Source organism: Taurulus bubalis, assembly GCF_910589615.1.
Source record: "Taurulus bubalis genome assembly, chromosome: 2".
Classification (NCBI taxonomy): Eukaryota; Metazoa; Chordata; class Actinopteri; order Perciformes; family Cottidae; genus Taurulus; species Taurulus bubalis.
In genome coordinates, this window is record NC_136590.1 from 41,292,622 (window position 1) to 41,313,734 (window position 21,113).

The window sequence follows — 21,113 nt, forward strand, 5'->3', positions numbered from 1 at the left end:
TTCGGCAAACCTAATTGCGAAACTGCAGCAACATTGTTGAAAAAAATGGTGAAACCGCAGTTTCTAGCACTGCAGGACGAGGTGTGGCCATACTGCATCCTGACAGACGAGTATGCATCCAAGACATTTGTAACTGGCTAATAGTTGTAGTGCCAGATTGTCGTAGAATATTTTCTATTTTATGGTGATCTCTTGCATGTGCTCGACTCATAAAAGGGATATTTCCAACAGCACACGAAGGAAGCCCTAACACACTGCAGAGGGCTGTCTGTGAGAGCCGCAGCCTGTCATCAGCCCATTATAAGCAGCTGCATTTTTACGGCCAGTCAGATGAAAGGGAGTCAAAGTACGCCGTCAATGTGGTTCCACTAAAATGCTAATGATCAATGTTCTAGTCATCATCGCGGCGATATGTACCATCTTGCATCAAACACGTACAGTATGTTGTTGTAGTTCATGTGAGCTACTTCCTGTCTCTCAAGTCCTGATTATTTCAATTACAATCATGCTGCTTGGCTGTATTTCTGTTGCCCTTGGCTTTTTGCTGTGTCCCATTACCGGCCTGCTACAGCAGCCAGAGCAGATGTTTTCTCGCATACTCGTCACGAAGCAGACAAACTCAGGCTGCTGTTAATATGATGGGAACGTAGCACTGTCTTGTTTTATGACTTCATAATGACAGAATTTTCAGGAAGGTGGCTAAATGAGGACGTTTACAACCGGGATTAGTGATAACAGCGCCAGGCCCCCGGGCGGACACCCTGGGTCAGCCAAATAGGAAATGTATATCCTGACATCAGATTTTACGACCCCGTCTAATCCCTCGAATAGCAGTGCAGATGGAGCCAAATGCATGGAAGGTGAGACGCTATCGTTCTTGTTTGTTTGCAGCAGCACTTGTTAAACCTGCACTGCACCTTTGTCTCCCCCTTCTGGCAGTGCGAGTAATTACACTAACAGTGTTGGAGCACGCTTATGGCGTATCTGCAGGTGATCTCGCCACACAAGGAGCTTTCCTTTCAAGTCTTCCTGTGCAAATAACAGCACATTTTGTGACCAACATCCGTAACACAGAATATTTTTTCTTCTTATTCTGTCAGAGCATCTAATCCAGAAACATTTTTATGGACGCCTCTCACATTCTTCCTGCCAAAGCTTCCGCCATACTGCTAGCTGCTGTGGTGCAGTACAATGCGGAAAAAGCACAATGCGGAAAAAGCACAGATAAGCTTGGATTGCAACAGGTACACATTACATGCTCTGAATATGGTATAGACCCGTGGTTCTCAAATGGGGGTACGTGAGATTTATTTTAAATATATTTAAAAGGAGCATCCATTAAAAATCCTTTAAAAATTGTTATTTAATAAGTATTCAATCAAATATAAGTGGAAGTTCATAAACGGAATTCGATATATTCCATATTAAGTCAGACCCTGTCACAGCGCTGTGTATTACATGAAGATACTCGGCTGAAAAAAGATATTTCACAGTGGGTTCATCACTGAAAAAGAGAACCACTGGATAGAGAACCTTTCACTAGCTTATTAAATACTGCAATCAGATGCGTATTCACTGCAGATGTACCAACAGATGATTACAGAGAGCTTGTGTAGTTTTGTGCATTGATATTCACAGTTAAGGTGATTGATATGATGTGATGTTATGTTTTCCAAAATGAACAGAAAGGATGTTTAGCTCATACATGAGTCACATAGTGCAGCCAGTGTCTGATTTGCTGCAATTTAATAATGTATGTAAAATGCAATCAAAGTCGTTATTCCAGAGTGGATGTAAATTAATTTAAATTGCATGTTTATGGAGTGGCCTTTTGAGGGGAATATCTTTTAATTAGCGTATATGTTTTCTCCCTGTATTTACTGTATTGCTTTTAAGGCAGTTCTTGCACGACTCGGGTCATAATGACACAGCTTTGACCTCTGCAGGTTGTCTCTCTTAAATAACCACAGTGGAGCCACAGAGGTCTGCCATTCTCCTAATGTGTATATATTCTCCCTCCCTCTGAAAGGCTCCGGTTATGCATTTCCCCTTTTTCTGCAGCCACGCGTGTCATAAAGAGCACTCTGTGGATATTTCTGTAACATTAAAAAGCCCTCTTTCCCTAAACTAGAAGCGTTTGTCTATCATATTACCACCACACATGAGCCACACACAAGACTTGACCCAGTGTTAAGTGTCTGCGCTAAATTTCATTGCCTCCATCTACTGGAAGGGCTGCCAATATACTGGCAGTGAATTCCTGGAGGAAAATAAATGGCAATAAAAAAGAGAAATGATATCCCCTTGCAAGCCGATAGGAGAGCGCTCTTTCTCTGCTGTCTTTCCCCCCGTTCCTCTCTCTTTATTGAGGCGGCCCAGCTCCGGGAGCTGTGATTTGGCACACTGGCTGTGGCTTTAGTCGGATGGTCCCTGAAAGCCAATATTGAAGTAACGACTCGGCAACACAGATTGAAGAGCTGGGGAATCATGTAATTAATTGCACGCAAATTTCTTTGATGAGTAGTTATGCGGTGATGAGCGCTCAACCAGGCCGCTAGAGGGGTCTTTTTGCCCCTCTTTACGAAGAGAGGAGGGGTGGGGGACCCCTCCTCTCTTCGTTTCCCAATGCATTGTGGGAAGAATTCTCGGAATAGTATTCTCTCGGTCGGCTTTTGGCCGGCTGTACATGGGGACTGTTAGAGCTCAGGAAATTGGACGTGCGTAAAGTGGGCAGGAAGGTTATTTTACTGCCACGCGGGGCTACTATAACAAGATGTTCAGATATGATCTGAGAGAGTAGAGGTCTCCCGCTGCTCATTCGGCCTCCACCCCCACCCGCCCCCGCCACACACTTTTTTTTCTCCACCTGCTCAGTTCATTATTAAATCTGGGAATTGTCCCCATAACTCAATCCACCAGACTACAGCATTATATGACCATTTGCGAGGAGGGAGAAGGGTGATTGCGACGCAGGGCAGAGGATGGATGTTAAAAGCATATTGATTTGTCTGTAATGTCGTCATAGATCAGAGATTTATGGCGATGTATAAATGCAGCCACGAGCTGTAGTAGCCTCCAGCCTGTGGTGGAGGAAATGGAGTCCTAAGGATGACTGATGAGATCAAGACGGTGCTCTCAGCCACGTTTCCCCCCCCTCTTCCCCCCATCGAGCCTCCATTTCCCACTCCTCCTCTCGGGACGCTCTCACCCTGCGGCTGCTGTGACTAGCCCTTAGTGGCTCCATATCTATCGCTTGGGCTCCACATTCCAGCACAGAGGCTAGGAAAGCCTCCTGCGTGGCCTGAGATTGGTCAGAGTGGGTGCATTCAGCCTCACTGATCTCTCCCCGGCTATAAAAATGATGTCTGACAAGGTCGGCAGAGATCACTGCCGCTCAATGATGCTAGAGAAAGGAAGTGTGTAGCTTCTCCATGGTTACATACCTAGGTACTGGTAAAGGCTGCGGCACTGGCTGGGCTGCAAGTGACATCTCATCATTTTTAATATGTCATTTTAGGCACTAAAAGCACGACCGTGCTTCAACTACAGAGATAAAACGGATGCATAAAAGGTCCTTTTCACACGGAGCTAACAGTAAACACAGCGTTGATGCTCAGTGACAGGCTGTGAGCGAGGGTGGCAGAGGGGGTTATGGGTGGCGAGAGGGCGGGGCTTCTGTCCGTGGCGGTTAAAGCAGCCGGGCCTCAGAGCCCGGTGGGCTCGCTCACACAGCCACCGTCGGAGATGACGTAGGACCCGTGTCGCCCACTCACAGGCCCAGACCAACCCTCGGCTCTTCTTTTTTTTTTACATAAGAGCCTCGTCAGATGAAGCCGGCTGCGGGTTAAACAAGCCCAGCGGTCTCAAACGGCTGCTGTCGGCTCGCCCGCGGCGGTTCCACTCGACGGGCTCACCGTGAGGCTGATGGGATGTAGGGGCTGGTATGGGCATGATTAGCAACGTCTGATGTTTAGCAATGGCGTCTCCTAAGGCGCCTGTATAAAGTCTACAGAAATTCTTCAAGTTGTTCATTTTAACTGCGGAGTCGTGAAGCTCCGTAGCACTTTAATAGCCCTGGTATATAGACCTCTGAAGGTAGCATAAAGAAGATATTCAAAGTGTAGTCAGTGGAAACCAAGGGGATTTGACAGTGCCGCAGGAAATAGACAATTTATTATCAGCAACACAGCCTAGGTAGTGGATTATCCATAAAACTTTCATTGTCCTCCCTTAGTGGCAAGCAGCCATAAAACTTCCCAAATGAGGGACTTAATTTAGTTAAAGTTAATTTACTTGTTAAAGCAAATTAAAAATTTATCAACGCTTTTAGGTAAATGAGATCCTCTTTCATTGCTGCCCTAGTGGGATTCTCTCTGCCAGATCCTGAGAGGACAGGTTAGCTGTTCTGAAAGCCGCAGAAGAACAATAAAAGCCGTTAAATTGTTCCAGGTTTTATTACCGCCGAGCTCCGCAGCTGCTGTTGTGCGTAACTAAGGGAAACCGGGAGCTGATGGCTATCCCACTGAGGCCAGTACAGAAAACTGAGCCCAGTCTTACTTCCTTTCTTTTTTCCTTTCTGAGGGATGGGGCAGTGGGTGGAGCTTTCCCGGGGCAGGCCGGTTGTGTACGGCTCTGTTTAAAGAGGCCTCTGTGGTTAGAAATGTTAGCAGGCCTACTTTTGTGCTTGATTGCATCGAGTCTGTAGTGCAGCCCTTGAGAATAGGTCAATACACTTGTAAAATTCCACTATGGCAACGGTGAGCACTTTTCAGTTAGTGGGAAAATAATTGACTCCACATGTTCAAGACAATGTTGTAATAGCCGTTCCAGGGCAGTTCTCGGCGATAAATGAAAGCGTTCGTAATTTCCCTGCACTCTGATCTGTGTGCTGAACGCTATCACCCCTCCGCAACACTGAAATGAAAACATTTCATATTGATTCAGTCTTTTTTTTAATGACTTTTCTTTTTGTGCGTTATACAGAAAGGCATCTCGTGCTGTGCAGACATAAGTATTGATGACATTCAGCAGCACCTTTTGCTATTTCATTCGCCAGCTCCAATAATGCTTTAGTGAGGTTATCTGTAAAGAAAGATGTGTTTATTTCAGCAGAGCTTCTATAGAAATGTCGAAAAGCGTCCCCACTATTCCTCTTGCATCCCAGGACTTATTGACATTCAGCAGTGTGGACAGGGTTTTGGTGAATGTACATTAGCTTTTATTAGAAGAACCTTTTAAAGCGTTGGTCAAGGCCGTCAAGAAATTGCAATCTTCTGAGACATTATTGGAAATCCATAGTCGACCTTTGAGGAGGAAGTCATTGGCAGCTCATTTGTTTCTATATGATCTATTAAGACAGGGTGGTATTAGCATGGGGCTTTTTGAGATAACATCATTACCTTAATGAACTATGTCTCACAATACTCAAGTGTTTTGTACTTGCACCCTGAGAGGGCCGTCCTCAACTAAAACACATTGAAGTCAACTATTCTTTCCACTAATAAAATCTGTCACATGGTTTTCCTCGTGTTGTCTCGAGCGTTTTAGACCAAGCGTTTCTCTGAAGTCTGAATTTCATATTTCCTGACTGACTGACTTCTGACAAAAAGATAAAACGTGAAGAAGAAGTTCCCTTTTAAGAGTACTTCATATTCTCCAAGTGCACTAAAGAACTGGTGGATGAGTCCAGGTGTTTGGTGATATTACCGTATAACTGCTTAATGATTTAAAAACTGGGAACACTTTTGACATGCAGCTCTCAAGTGAACAATATGGTTTCCACCAGAACTTTTAAATATCTAATTTTTTTTAGGAGAAACAAAGTAATATAGCACTTTACTAGGATTTGGGTTATATTACAACATCGTCAAGTAACATCTTGCTCCATCTAACATCAGCTCCCGGACGAGCCGACGATATTAGCACAGTATCGCTAGCAGCCCCAAGAGATGGGAAGATAACAAAGTGCCGACGCTACTCTTTCATACAAGAGGTGAGAGTGGTGATATGTTGTTAAGATGATGTTGTCATAGAAACCAAAACCCACGCGCAGAGTGATGAAAGCGGTCCCAAAAGGCTCTACGGCCGCTCGCCCTCAGGGTGTGCCGTATCGACCGCCACTGGATTTGTAATGAACTACAATAAACTTTGGTTACCCACGATGACACAACATCACCCTCTTCCTTTTGAAATGCCTGCTCGTACTCCTGCGGTTAGTTTGGTGAAAATAACCCGAGAGTAGTGAGATCATAAACACATTACTCTACACAGACAGTAATGCTATGAAGTAACTAGTAATAGGTAGTAACTGGTCCTCACAGACAATGCAACACTTAATTAAACCATTTTTCTTAACTGACACATTCAAATGTTCCGTTGTCACCATTGCTCTATAATCAGATAAAGTATGGGAGCAAGTTTGAATATTCGGCAGTAACTTAAGCACGAGCGTTTATGTTGAACAAAAAAAGATTTATAAGAAATGCCAAATGATTTTCATCCTCGCGTGTTGAACGGTCTCATGCTGGGGTTCGGCTGCTCTCTTCCAAAGCCTCACGCTGACTGCTGATTGAAAACAGTTGTTGATTCTCTCCTTCAGTAAATTCAGACTGGTAACAGAGACGAGGAAGAGGAAGAAGAAAAAAACAACTGTATCCCCTAACACAGAACAGATTGCAGGAAAACAAGACCTCACTGTGTGGAAATTAATGGCAGATGCACTTACTAGTAGTTTAAATGTTTCATTAGACGCTAATGTCTCGCTGTGTCTTTAATTGTTGTGAAATTAGCCTCTGGAATATTAAAACCATCTGTCTGTGCTCTTCCTGCAGGGCCACTTCTTACCCAGGCTGCACAGATACAGTAAGGCCATTAAACAAATGCGTCCGTATGTCTCGACCTGCGTCTTAATTAATGCGTTTATGCTATTGCATCAGTACGCACCAGTCTGGGGCATCTGCACACGCGTGACTCATCCCTCCCTTCGATCCCTGCTGGATGCAGTGAAGTGCGCTGGGTTTCATTACAGGCTTTAAAGGGCTATAACAATGACCTGCATGCAGGAACAGGTTGGAGTGATCAGATCAGCGTTGCTGGAGCAGAGGCCATTTAAATTTATCATCTCACGGCAGGTCATTACATTTCAACTTTATTTTGTTCATGTCCCTGACCACCAGCATTCCCTCCATTTGTTTTAGACAGACATTAATCACAGGATAAAATGAAATTAATCCATCATGTGGACCTCAGAAAGGGGAGAGCAGATGAAGAGAAAAAACACACACACACACACAATTACAATTCTCTGAAGTAATTTAAGGGAGCTCAAGGGGAAATTAAAGGGAACAAGCAGAGGGATGCGTTTTCAAATAGCTGTGTAATCAGGTCCCGAGCTATGTAATAGCCCTGAAAGATGAGCCGCTCTTTATTGGAATGTCTTTATTAGGCATGTTCTGCAGACATTACACACAGATTTTAAATTCGTGCGAGATTTCTGATTTCATGGAGTACTTCCACACTGATAAGCCAGGATACGGCAATGTGATTATGCGGTCTCTCCACTGCGTGATACCACATTGATTAATAAAAGACAAATCTCTATATCTTGCCTGATTATATTCTTTACCAGCTTAAAAGATCTGGGCTTGGTTTTTGGGGCCGTGAATATGTGATGCAGGAGTCAGCAGCGGCTTTCAGGAAGGTGTGTGTGTGTGTGTGTGTGTTTATAAATGCATGAATATGCTGCCCGGTGTTGTCGGCAGGGACAAAGGCTGGTTAATAAATAGTATAGGTCAACATGTTTTGATGAAGGAGCCGCACAGACTGTGGCGTAAACAGCGTCCCTCGCCCTCTTGTTTGAGGATCAGTTCACAGGCCAGGGCGGATGAGATATTATTCCCTCTCTTTTCTCTCTAAAAACATGGAAACTCCCCTCAGACGAACTGGCATTTACAAGAAAAAGAGAGAAATGTGCCCCTGGTTTTTGTGGGAATAAAACGCGTTGGAGGTAATTAGCGCTATCACAGCGCAGGGCATCGGTGTGCATGTGTCTGTGTGCCACGTTTGGTCCTCGTCTCATAGGCCACATAGACACGCGTGTACTCGGAGGCGTCCACACGCGGTGTAGAGCGGGCCCGCCAGGCATTCGCGGTGCTCAAACTCTCTTATCACGTTCAGCACTCTGGCGGATCCACACGCCTTCCACCCATCATGCAATCCTCCCAAGGAATAGGATTCCTTTCACACCGCTAATGGCTACAGAAAAGGGGAGCGTTTTCATTTTAATTACCCGCTCAACTCTGGGGGGGTTCTTTTGGTATTCCCACACCTTGTGCCCTTTCATCGCGCTAAATGATGGCCAATACCTGAAAAGAGAATTCTGAAGGAGAGGGGAAAACAACAACAACACAAATACTGTAGCGCTGTCCCTTCCCCTTCAGAGCAGGACAGGGAGGGGAAAGGAGAGTGCCATCATCTTCTAGTCCAAGTCCTTTGTGTGTTGCGGCGCCACGCTCTGCTTCTCCTATTAGTTGGCAGAGCAGCACTGTCCCCATAAAGCATTTTTGTATGCGCTTTGAAATGAAACCTGCGGCGTTTGTCTGGTCTGCAAGGAGCAGCATGGGAGCTTCAGAGGACATCAATCGCAGACTTGGACAGCGAGTGCTGGCCCCGCCTCCTCCCACTCAGCTCCGCAGTCCCAAGAGTCTTTTATTGTTCTACAGATTTTGAAGGGCCTCAGATGCTCGCAGATTGGCACGTCCCCCCCCCCCTTTTATTCTGGTCGTTTTCGACAGAGCGTCTAGAGGATGACACTCGGCGAGCTCCTGCTGCCTCGGCATGTGGTGTCTGCTCGGGAAGGATAGCGGCTCCATTTGAAGGTTCTGGAGGGGTCTTTGTCCCTGTTCTCTATTTCGTGGGCTGAGAGGAGTTTCATACTGCGAGATCAGATGGCGTCTATCATTGGCAGGCGGACTGATGGCTGCTGAATAGGCTCCGAAATGTGACAGATTTACAGAGACAGCGCCGCACACCCTGCCAGCTCTCACATATTCATGAGCCGATTTCTGTGGGCCGCCTTCCCATCGCCAGCTTTATCCGTGTAAAGCTCTAAACTGCAGTGTTAACAGTTTTGCTCCGTGTTGTTAACCCTTGGTCTCCGTGTGTGTTGTGTTTGGCAGCTGAAGCCGGGGCAGAACAACTGCAAGGACAGCGACAGCGGGAGTGTGAGCAGAGGGTCCAAGCCTTCCATCAGGAGCAGCTCCAGAGACAGACTGACAGACGTGAGTACATTAACATGTCGGATCTCAACCTCGGTTCATAGCGAGGCTTGAAGTCGTTTCAAGTTCAGAAGCCATCGTGCATTTCCAGCACCAAAGATGGGACGGAGTAATTGGAAGTCTGAGAAAATATTCACGAACCCTTTGTGAAAGTCCCAATAGGAAGTCAACAGTACTCAAAGGGCTGTGGACTTTGTTTTGAGAACAAAAAAGTTATCAATTGTATTGCATCAAGCACATGCACTTGGCCTTCTACTCGTGAACAGACAAACAAAAGGTGGGCCCACTCGTAAAAAAAAAAAAATCAAATCAAAGTCAATTTTATTGTCATTTCCTCCATTTGTGCAAACATACAGAAGACCTGAAATGATGTTTCTCTACTGTCTGACATAATGTGAATAGTGCAAAACAGTTAAAAAAGTAAACAATAGACAACATATAACCTATAAACATAGGGCAAAAACATATAAACATAGTGCAAAAACATATAAACATAGTGCAAAAACATAAACATAGTGCAAAAACATATAAACATAGTGCAAAAACATATAAACATAGTGCAAAAACATATAAACATAGGGCAAAAACATATAAACATAGTGCAAAAACATAAACATAGTGCAAAAACATATAAACATAGTGCAAAAACATATAAACATAGTGCAAAAACATATAAACATAGGGCAAAAACATATAAACATAGTGCAAAAACATATAAACATAGTGCAAAAACATATAAACATAGGGCAAAAACATAAACATAGTGCAAAAACATATAAACATAGGGCAAAAACATATAAACATAGTGCAAAAACATATAACCATAGTGCAAAAACATATAAACATAGTGCAAAAACATATAAACATAGTGCAAAAACATAAACATAGTGCAAAAACATATAAACATAGTGCAAAAACATAAACATAGTGCAAAAACATATAAACATAGTGCAAAAACATAAACATAGTGCAAAAACATATAAACATAGTGCAAAAACATATAAACATAGTGCAAAAACATATAACCATAGTGCAAAAACATATAAACATAGTGCAAAAACATATAAACATAGTGCAAAAACATATAAACATAGGGCAAAAACATATAAACATAGTGCAAAAACATATAAACATAGTGCAAAAACAGTTAAAAAAAAGAAAGTAAAAGATAGACAACATATAAACAACATAAATTAGGAAACTATATAAGTGTGCGTTAATAGCAGCGGTCAGACAGTTTAGCAGCAGACATGAGTCTAGATGTAAAAGCAGTATAATCGGAAGATATTGGATAGACGTGAGAGTCATGGCAGCCTCCACAACTTCAAGCTGAATGAACAAGTGACAGGTTAACAGAAGTGACTGGCTATAAGCAGCCTCTGCACATGAATGATGTATAGAGGTTAGAGAGGAAGTGGTGGTGGTAGAAGTGTCACAGTCGGTACCTAAATAAAGATTGACTAATTCCTAAGCAACTTAATCTGCATGAATGATTCATTAGTTGCAATAGGAACCAGCGTCATGTGGGCAGCAGATACTTGTATTCATTGACCTTCACATCCGACTACCTGCTTAATCCTTCCATGTCTCAGTGAAAACATGCCCAGCTCTTCTATACGGTTCTATAGAGATAATTACCTTGGTACTCTCAGTCAGTGCGTGATCTCTCAGCACAAACGCTTATGAATTGTACTCCACTTTCATAACATGAGAGTCATTCCGTGTATGTGGCTTTGCACCTTCGGTATGTCGCAGGCAAAAGGTAAGTTATGAAAGTGACATAATCTATTGGGTCAGGAATTCTTTTGGTGTTGAACCAATCAAATCCTCCTCAGCAGAGCACTTTGTGCTACATTTTAAATGTCTTAAGTGCACTGTTGAAGTACTTCAGGTGAAGAGCACCATTTGCATCCAGCCCCCACACACACACACACACACACACACACACACACACTCTCTCTCCTTATGACTGATACAAAAAAAAGACACTACTTACTCACGTCCTCGTTGCTTGCGGGGGAGCTGAGGGCGAGCATTAACTGACAGAAGAAAGAGTGGCGGCGCCCTGTGACATATTCCAAGGCGTGAAGCGAGCGGGACCCGAGGGACCTCGCTGCCACACACACACACACACACACACACAGCCCTGCCCTTTGATTTGCGTGGAGAATCTACAGTGAAGCAATCAGATATCTGGTCATAATTAAAGCTGTCAGCTGGGAGGCGAGCTAGTCTTTGAAGAAAGACACGGCCCCAACAACTGAGGCAAAACGGATTCCGCGTGTAGCTTTACGCTGCTTGACTGGGCATGAAATGAAATAAGTAATTTGATGTTGACAACAGAAATTGAAATGATACTTGCTGATTCCTGTCTGACTGCACTGGGGCGACGACGCAGCACTGTACCAAGACAAAAAGGGGTTTGACATGAAGCCTATGGACGGTCGCTTCACTGTGCCCGTCACCGAGAATCATAAAAGCATTCATGAGCTCTACGACTAAAATACAACGCCACCATTACAGCATAGGTGCCGTATTAAAGCATCATAATAAGTATAATTATGTAGAATGGTCCATGTCCTATTAAGGGAATCATGTTGATTACCTTATTGCAGTTGTCCCAACTATTTTGGAACACCAATTATGCATTAAAAGACTGCAACTATTCTAATATGTGTTCTAGAGGCTTTTGCTCCATGTCATTTATTTAATCACTGTTGAATATTCATAATCCTAAAAGCCTGAACTGGCAACCGTATCTTCTGACTTGGCCTCATTGGCCAACCATGTCCCTCCATTGAGATTACCTCGCTTTGATGATTTTCACTTGGACTCATTACACACTAATGAAACACGTTCAAACATCATGTTATGGTCTGTTACTCTCACGGCCGCCGTTGCTCCACATTCCTCTTATTTCGGTTTGAATATTGTGTGTGAGATCAGCCCCTGAAATGAAGATAATAACTTGCAGCAGCAGCCGATGTGTTTCCTCTGATTCATTGGAACATTGTCCTAAATTCCAAATTGCCTCCAGGTTTCCTCAAGCAGAACCCCGCCCCCCACACCCCCCTGGTTCTCCCCGCGTGGTCTGGTCAAGACACCCCACAGGAGACTGAGCATGTGTTCAGAGGAGCTGCTGAAAGCTGGGCAGCATGAAGACCGACTTTTAGACCCCCATGTCACCTCAGACGGTCACACTGTGTGAGGCTTCATCTCTGGTCCCCACAGGTTTTCCGAACAAGTCTCCCTCCAGCCCTGCTGTAAGAACCCACTTCACACGTTGCCGGAGGTGCAAGTTGTAGCTTTTGTAGCAGCGCTCTTGAGAGGAGGACGAACAAGCAAATGGAGAGAGCAGAAAAAAAGATGGAGACATTTTTAGGTTTAGTAAGATAGTTCCAGATGAAGGTAGACGACGTATGTCCAGGTGACTCAAACCTGCTATGGAGGTCAATGTGCTTGTTCCATTCAAAGATTGTAGCACTGCAAAATGATACTGCTCATGTGGTTCAGCTGCACAGAGATGCTCCCTCCCAGTGCAAAAACACAGAGAGCATCTAAGTCCCTCGTTAGTACCAGGGAGCGGTGTGATACAGGAGCTAGCTTTGACCCTGGCTGTTCATTAGACCCAACTGTTCGCTAATGGTATTTGCTGTAGCACTCCCTTCCCCTCACGGAGCGGCCGCGCTCCGATGAAGCAGAGGAACTGGGTTTGCCGACCTGGCACTGGCTGGCAGGGAGATGGAGGCCAGAGGAGGTCAGGCCTGGCAGCCTCCTCTCTCCCGCTCGCCTTCCCTCCTCACTCCGTCCTGCCAGCTCATTAAGGCCTACAAATGGCACATCAGCTCGGCTGTGTTTGCCCCAACCCCAAACCCCAGCTAAATTGGCAGGCTTAGCCGCATTTGCTCTGAAGCGCCGGGCTCCCTTTTGGTTTTTCGTTTGAAGCCGCCCACATTCCCCCCACCGCACCCTGCCCCCTTCAGTCTGGGTGGCAGGCATCGAGGCAGGCGGCAGTCCTGAGCAGAGGGAGTCTGCTGGATCAGGCAGGGCAGGGAGCTTGGGATGAATCACTCCCGTTTAGTCTCTGCGGCAAGGGGTGAAATGCCATCATTACCCGGCTGCCTATCAAATAAATTGGCAATTACGGGCCTGGGATTGCGAGTAAACAGCATGTTACTCCTTTTTTTCCACCCAAGGGTCTTGATGAGAGGCGGGTGCATTAGAGAGAAGCTCCAGAGTACTGGGTCAGAGCCCGCCAGTCAGTGTTAGCCCGCCTGATGAGAGGCACAAGAGGCAGACTATAATGAATTTATTTCAGTGGCCATTTTTATCTTCAACCATAGCATCCTGTTGAGTAAATTCTGCCTGTCAAATTGAAACAGATGCCATGCTGTCTAATGCGTGTGCACAACATCTTTTTATATAGTATATTATGTGGATGCCTTCCTGTAAAACGGGTAATGATTTGTGTGTTGGCACGGTTAGACGGGTTGTAACACTAATATTAATACTAGCACTTTATTGGTGTTAGTCCAGACAGTTTTGGATCCCGTTTTTTTTTCCGACTGAAATGAAAATGTGAAAATTGTGGGTTCCTGAAATCCACACTCGTGTGTCCCGGCTCCCCTCGCACGAGAAGGTTTTTCCTGCGGTGAGGTCTTGGAAAGTTGTTTTGTAATGAAACATCTGGAAGCGATATTGTTAAAAGTCAAGCACATCGTCTTCCCGTCGCTTTTGAAGCAGTTTCAGCCCAAAACACAGCTCAAGTCTCTCTTATGGCTCGTAAAACGGAACGCCGTTATTACTGGCTCTCTGCAGAAAACATGACAGCCCATTCAGAATGCTGTGTGCATGTGGTGAAACCATTTGCAATACTCAAATTACAGCTTTTGGAAACAGATTAATGTCATAAAGTATATGTTGTTGCTGTAAAGAATCACTATTGTGATTGAATTTGCTGGAGCGTACCAAGGCCGTATGTTGTCCTTGACCTCCATGAGCTTCTTGTCGGGACTGAATCTCACTGTCCAAGTGAACTGCTTATGTAATCCCACCTCTTCAGTACATTCTCCAATTATTTCCTGACACTCTGATGTAAATGAGGTCGCAGTCCCCCTACATGTCCAGATATGCCGGCCAATTTGCTCCGACACAGAACTTGTAATTGCTCGCATCAATTATCCGTCTCTTTCTCTCCCTGTCCTCTCAATAATTTGAAATGTTTCCTATTAGAGACGAGCATTCAGATATGGAAGTAGAAATGTTGTACCTATAATTAGCTCGTTATCACAGGATCGTTGTCGTTGCTGAGGCTCCAGTGTGAGCATAGTGGCGGTGTGAAATGAGCAGCAGATGCAGTGCAGGGACTACTTGACGGTCTTTTTTAATGAGCTTTCAGCAGCGGTATGAACAGTCAGAGCAGATTGACATACTAAAGACAATAGAAATACACACTTTAGTATCCTAACCTGCCTAATGACTCAACCTGTTACTTCCACAAGCACACACACATCATATATATATACGTGTAAGCTTTGAAGAGGGAGGTTTAAAAGGTTGAAGCCTTATTTTAAAATAAGTTAAAGTTGGGAGTGTAATAGCTGAAGGCAGTTTCACCAGCTTTTCATTTAATACTTTGAACAATGAAGAGGCCAGCTCAGGAAGCCCTGAGAGATCAAATTGACTGGTATCTGCTAGGAGAACCAAGTGTGTTTTACCCACTAAACCATGCACCTCTGTGATCAAATATGAACTCATTTAAAGCTCAAGGTTTTAACAGGATGACTCATTCTTTGATGCGTGCCATCTGGGGTTCCTATTAATTCATACGGAACACCTGGAACACATTGTAGAACATGTATTTCCCCCGCTGGCTACCTATCTCTCAAGTCCTGTGTGCTGAAGGGATCATGTCCACACCGCCAGGTCTCACGCCAAATAGCGATGCCGACGCACAGGGGCACCCTTTGGCATCTGAATCAGGAACTCCAATGAACCCACATTTGCGGCAATATTAGACCAACTGCTCTGGAAGTCAGTTGCCATAGTATAAAGAGAGACATCGTCCTCTGACACATGACTTTCACCCAGGAGACCACTGTCTGTATCTGGTTAGGTCGTCAGGGCCTGCTAAGCCTTCTCTGCTGGCCTAAACAGATTTTTTTTTTTAAGTTTTATAATTAAAAGTTATAGCTATTTTATAATATAATAGTTTTTCACAAACACACTACATGTATTATAATTATTTCCGCCGCCGTTTTTTTACCGAAAAAGTGGCCTTACGCTTCTTAGCGTTCAGAATCCGTTGGAATTACGTCGATGGCGTAAATAATCGAGGAGTTACGGTCATTTTAGTTTTGCATCCTGTTTGCATGTTACTTCATGTCGCCGTACTACAAGGGTTAAACAGCAGGCGCAGCTACAAAATCCACGGCCCGCCACCGAGTTACGCTACCTTGTTTCCCCAACCAAGTAGTTTTGTTTAAATTCACAACGTTAACCTGCGACAGTAGTGGAGCAGTGTGTTTAAAAAGTAAATCAAGGGGTCCTGACCGAGCGGCCGCATGTGACGAGTTGGGATTGAAGACGGGTTGGGCCACGATAAGAGCGCCGCACCTTCTTTTTCGTCTTCATTATGCCAGGTTCTGTTACTCACTGCACCGTCAGCGTGCCAGATGAACCAGACACGAGATCACTTGAATTGCCTCCGCCTTTGACTCTAAATCAACCTGATGAATAGGCTGTCTCCCAGGAAGTAGCCAGACATGCTTATTACCACCTCTGGCACTCCAAATCAAGCCCCCCCCCCTTTTTTTTTTTTTCTCCTCTCGTCTCTGTCTCTTCTTTTTCCCATATTCTCTCAAAATCGCCTGCAGTCGGGTTGTCAGGGACAGATTGTGACACTTTGTGACACGGCAGTCGGGCGAAATTACGCCGCGCCTCTGTCGCCCTGCCAGTACCCCAACAGCCGAATGTCCGTCAGGGGCCTGTGAGAGGTCCCGCTGGATGGCTCGTCTCTACAAACTGCTCGGGGCACGCCTGCCTCCCTGCCTACGTTCACAAGTGTTTAACTCAGACTCGGCTGCATCTACTCTCCGGAAATATAATTAGAATGAGAGCGGCGCAGTGTGATTGTCTGCAGTGACCTCTGAGCAGCCCTCAGGTTGAGATTACACGCCACTAGTTTATATCTGTTAATTATTTACCACACCTGGAGGCCTTGAACGCAAAATACAGTTTGGAGAGTCGGAGGAACATTGTGACCTTTACTGTTGTTATGTTACTGTATACCCAGCAAAATAAGTCCCTTTAATTGTTGAAATTGATACAGAGTGAGGTTGGTGTGGTAAGTACTGTTCAGGCTGATGCTGACTCAATGCAATCCCTCAGTGCTGTGGATGATAAATCTATTCTCATGGAAGATTAATGGACTGGAGAAGTGGTGTTGAATGTCATTGTTGAAGGTTGAAAGTATTGAGCGCCTGAATCCTATCCATATGTTTTCAGGAATGACATAAATAGGCCCAGCCGGGATCCATTTTGACTTATCAAGCTTAAAACCAGTGCCAGAGCCACGCGATACTTGCCAAGTATGCAGGCTCTGAGGCTTCCAATAACAAATCCTATCCCACATAATTTCCACTGAAATTGGCCGTGGCCACGCGCTGCCACCCTGCTTTTGCGTCTGCCGTGCGTCCCGCAGCTCTTGGCTACGTATTACTTCCGCGCTCCCTGTAACCCAACCCAATTTTTCCGCTGTCATACCGGGCCCTGGTGAGGGAGTCTCTCTGCTCTTTGTTCCAGCCGTTACAGCAGCGGAGGCTGTTCCGGTGGGGTAAGTTGAATAAGTGGAGCCGGGAGGAATCTCTACAAAGGTCTCACTCTGATTGGATGCATGCAGAGCCCAAGGAGAGAGTGCCGGTTGCCATAGCGATGAGAGCAATGTGGGAACTGGCTTGCATGGAGGAGAAAGGGGAAGTGGCGCTTTCTTTTGTGATGGGAGGTCTTCATCCACTAACATTCCTCTTTATGAATACAAATGCATACGCAAAGGCGCACAAGCGGCGTTACACGCACCTTTTAAGCTGAGCTGGAGTGCATACTTCAATCACAATGGCCTGGTAGGGGGTGTACTGGGACCCAAGCTGGGAGCCAGAGAAAACACAATCAGACACACCGGGAGTCCAGAACCATCTCCCCATCATAAACATGATTACTGGCCATTCACTGCTACATATCGCTTACCTCTCCTGAGCCAACAAATCATCCTTATCCTCTCTCCGGGGCTCATCACAGCCACTATAAACAAAGAAATGACGTAAGTGTCTTTCTCTTTGCTGCTTGCATCCCAGTCAGATTTGTTCTAGTCCTTTTAACCCTTAGCATTCAAACCACATGAATATCCATGCTGTGATGCAAACCTCTCCTAGGAGTTGTGTGTTTTGTATGCGTGTATCCCTGGCGTGTGTATGTTCACACCGTGGAGTTTAGCTGCAGGGTTTAGAAGCTGTGTGGGAGGGTTGGAGGTTTGTGTGCGTTGTGTCGAGCCTCGTCGAGTCTGTAGTGGCTGGGAACGCTGTATGGGGATTACACAGTGAGGTCCGCTGGTCCACGAACTCGGCCCGATCTGTTCATGTCTAAAGGCCAAACGCAGCGGTTGAATATACGTCCCCCTCTCGTGCAAGTGATCCCGCTGTGGTTGACAGCTGAATCAAAATCAAATGGAATGATAAGGTGCCGAGAGACCGCCAGCCCCGCTGCTCTCCACAAACAATATCCCTTTTTGTTATGCAGCAATGTGTTGAGCCTTTGTTTTTGTTTTTCTCCAATTCCTAATGTGTGTCGATAAACACCCTATTCCGTATATAATAGGGACATGTAATGATCCCCGATGCCACAAAGGTGGATGTCATTGTGAAAATGCAGCCCCATAATCAGAGTTTTCGAGGTTTAAATTTTCCCCAATCCTGGTGCTGTAAATACTTGTTTGTGTTGTGGTATCCAACGCTCTCTGCATGCATATTATATGCTGTGTTGCAGGTGAACTAGAGCTTGTGAGCACAGCCGGTTTGAATATAAACCGGCTCTGACAGCAATACAAAGAAGGGGAAAAAGTTGACGTGCCATACTGTAACAAACCCTTGACTGCCCTGCGCTAGATTCAATCCAGCATGGAGTTTGTAAACCGAGGTAAATGCAGGATGGTAAAAGAGTTTTCTGTTTAGGGATATTGCCAATGATGCCAAAGCTAGTTAAACCGTCTGTTATGTGCCTCTAGGATGTGTGTTGTTTTTAAAACTGGCTCAAATCTGAAATCACTGCTTTCCTTTTTGTGGGGAAAAATACTGTAAACATGATTATTAGCATTGGAAAACAGCACAGTAGTTTAATATATAACAGTATGTATTATTTTTTTTTGACGGAGCGCACGTTGTAACGCTGTGCATCGGCGCCGTTCTCTTCCTCTGTGCTGGAAAAGGGCATGTTGTGTCTTATTCAAGGCTTGTGCGTCTGACAGGATTACTGTGAGGCATTGGATGTCACATCTCTTCTATTTCAGAAGCAAGTGCAATTTCATTTAAACCACAAGGAAACCGCACTAACAATAAATAAATAAATAGTGTCGATAGATGGACAGACAGACACATAGATAAGACAGACAGAGATAGCGCCCCTGGAATTACAGTTGCAGAAGATTATTCCAGAGACATTATTTCCCTCAAGTCGTGGGCTTAAGTCAAATTTGGAAGAGAAATGAAATTGCCAGCAGTAAAAAACAAGACTAGGTAGGAGTTCATGAGTAGAGAAATAACATTTTCATTTGTTTCTGCCCCAGTGGGAGACGAGCAGCCTTTCAGTAAATAGAGACAGCTATGAGAAATGATTTTTTTGGTCAGTGGGATATTGTTTTAACGTGCACTTATCCATCTGCAATCTAGATGGAAGGCCTCAGGAATCCACAGGATGGCCATTCGACTGTTGTCTTTATGACACACAAGTGTTGGCCTCGTCTCGCCTCCAATTGTGTCTGTTAGTGTCCCATTTCCAGTGGAGATTCAGTCCTATATGTGTTCTTGTTTTTTTTTAACTCCCTTTGTTAAGAGCAACCAGCTGATGCTACAGTACTCTTTGGATTTCAGGCTTTCTATATTGAGCTTGGCTGGGAATTGAAATGAAAAATTCAATCCTGGCTTCTGAGATTGTCATCTCCCGCTGCACAAGCTAGTGGGTGCACCGTACAGTGTTGTTATTTGTTCCACTGCAATAATAATAAATCAAGTCTGGCGCATTAAGCAGAGATTGGCACACGGTATCAGTTTTGGTAGATTAAAAAAAAAAAAATTGCCAGCACTGTGTTTCTCTTCGTTTTGTGTTTGGAGCGCAGTTTGCCTGAGGTAACAATGTGTCACTCCTCCTTTGTTTGTGGTGTCAAGATTTTCTCAACTTGTCACATGCATTGTGCGCCTGGTCTTTATCTCGACTAACATTTGATATCTCTGTCTTGTCACATGCGGGGTGTTGTGCCGTACTTTTGTGCGTTCCTGACAATAGTGTGCTATGCACCTGGATAAACTGGTCACGCCGTATCACCTTGGTTAAGTGCTATCTGGTTTCAAAGCGTTATCCGGGGGATTATTGGGGGATTACTTCCGCTGTCGTAAACTGCAGCTGTCGACTTGTGCGAGATGTCTGATCAATGACTGTGTTTCTATTTACTCTATTGAAGTTATTTATAAGGTGCATTACAATTCCTGATTAATCTGCAGGAGCCACGCTTTGATCCAGAGCTGTCAGCCGTGATGTACTCCCAGGTGATTACGTCTACTTCCTGTCATCCGCTATCAGCCGACGCATAAAGCACTTGTCACACGGCCCATTCTGATTATGGTTAATATTGACACCAGAATTGAATAAATGTATGCAATAAGAAGATTAGTGTTTCCCAAGAGGCGGGCGTCCCCCCCCCCCTCCCCCTGCTGCATTCATTCCTGACGAGGCGCCGCTGAGCCTTTTGAGGGACTCGTCTCATCCGGGCAAATCCCATCTCTGACTACACAGTGTGCAAATAGAAAGAAGAGCGATGAAGATTAATTCGCTGGCCACCTTAAAATGGAACAGCAGCGGGCCTCACAGCGAAGCAGAGGTGAAATCGGCTCTTGGACTTTTTGTCGTAACATGTTCTGCATAATGGTAGATATTCGCTCCACTTTGCATTGCGTGTGCGTGTCAGTCGACCCCTGCCACGGCACATCTCAGACCCGTGGCCACTCGAGCGGGGTTTCTGCTCTAATAAGGGGACGCATCACAGAGGAGATTTGTCTCCATCTTCTCCGCCACGTCTTCTGCCACCATTGCTGATAAGTCAGGAGACATGGCTCATGTTTTGTAATGTGAGGAAAGTATGAGTAAGCTTTTGCGTAGTATTCTTTATTGTGTACTGATATAATTGAACATGACAGCAGACATTACCACTATGTACAGCACGATATGTGTGCCTGTTTTTGTGAGTTAAGTCTTGTGTATACTAATTAGATGATTGGCTCCGACCGGTTTAAAGAGTCACATCAGCTGTGTTTGGGAGCGTTAAGAGGTCAGAGGGCAGCGCAGGGCCACATAGTACAGGGGATTGGATGGGATTAACCTTGGCCTGCCCCCTTGGCCCCAGGCCCAGAAGGCCCATGAAGAGGGGAATTAGCCAAGCCAGGCTGGGCCATCTGATTCCAAGCCCTCATCCAATTACTGCCTTATCTGCTCGCCAAATGAGATCAATGCATGGAGGGCAGGGAGACCTGGCAGGCTGGCGAAGGTGCGATAATCAGCAGTTGGGAGCACGGCACT

At 45.1% G+C, this 21,113-nt stretch overlaps 1 protein-coding gene across 1 annotated transcript in view; it reads left to right on the forward strand.

Annotated features, from left to right (window-relative positions):
• Positions 1-21,113, forward strand: part of auts2a (activator of transcription and developmental regulator AUTS2 a) — a gene marked incomplete at its 5' end in the record, with an annotated part of 286,453 nt that overhangs the window by 117,326 nt on the left and 148,014 nt on the right. The window contains one exon of the mRNA XM_079234783.1: positions 9,177-9,278. Within this exon, the coding sequence (XP_079090909.1) occupies positions 9,177-9,278 (102 nt within the window). The remainder of the gene's footprint in view (positions 1-9,176; positions 9,279-21,113) is intronic.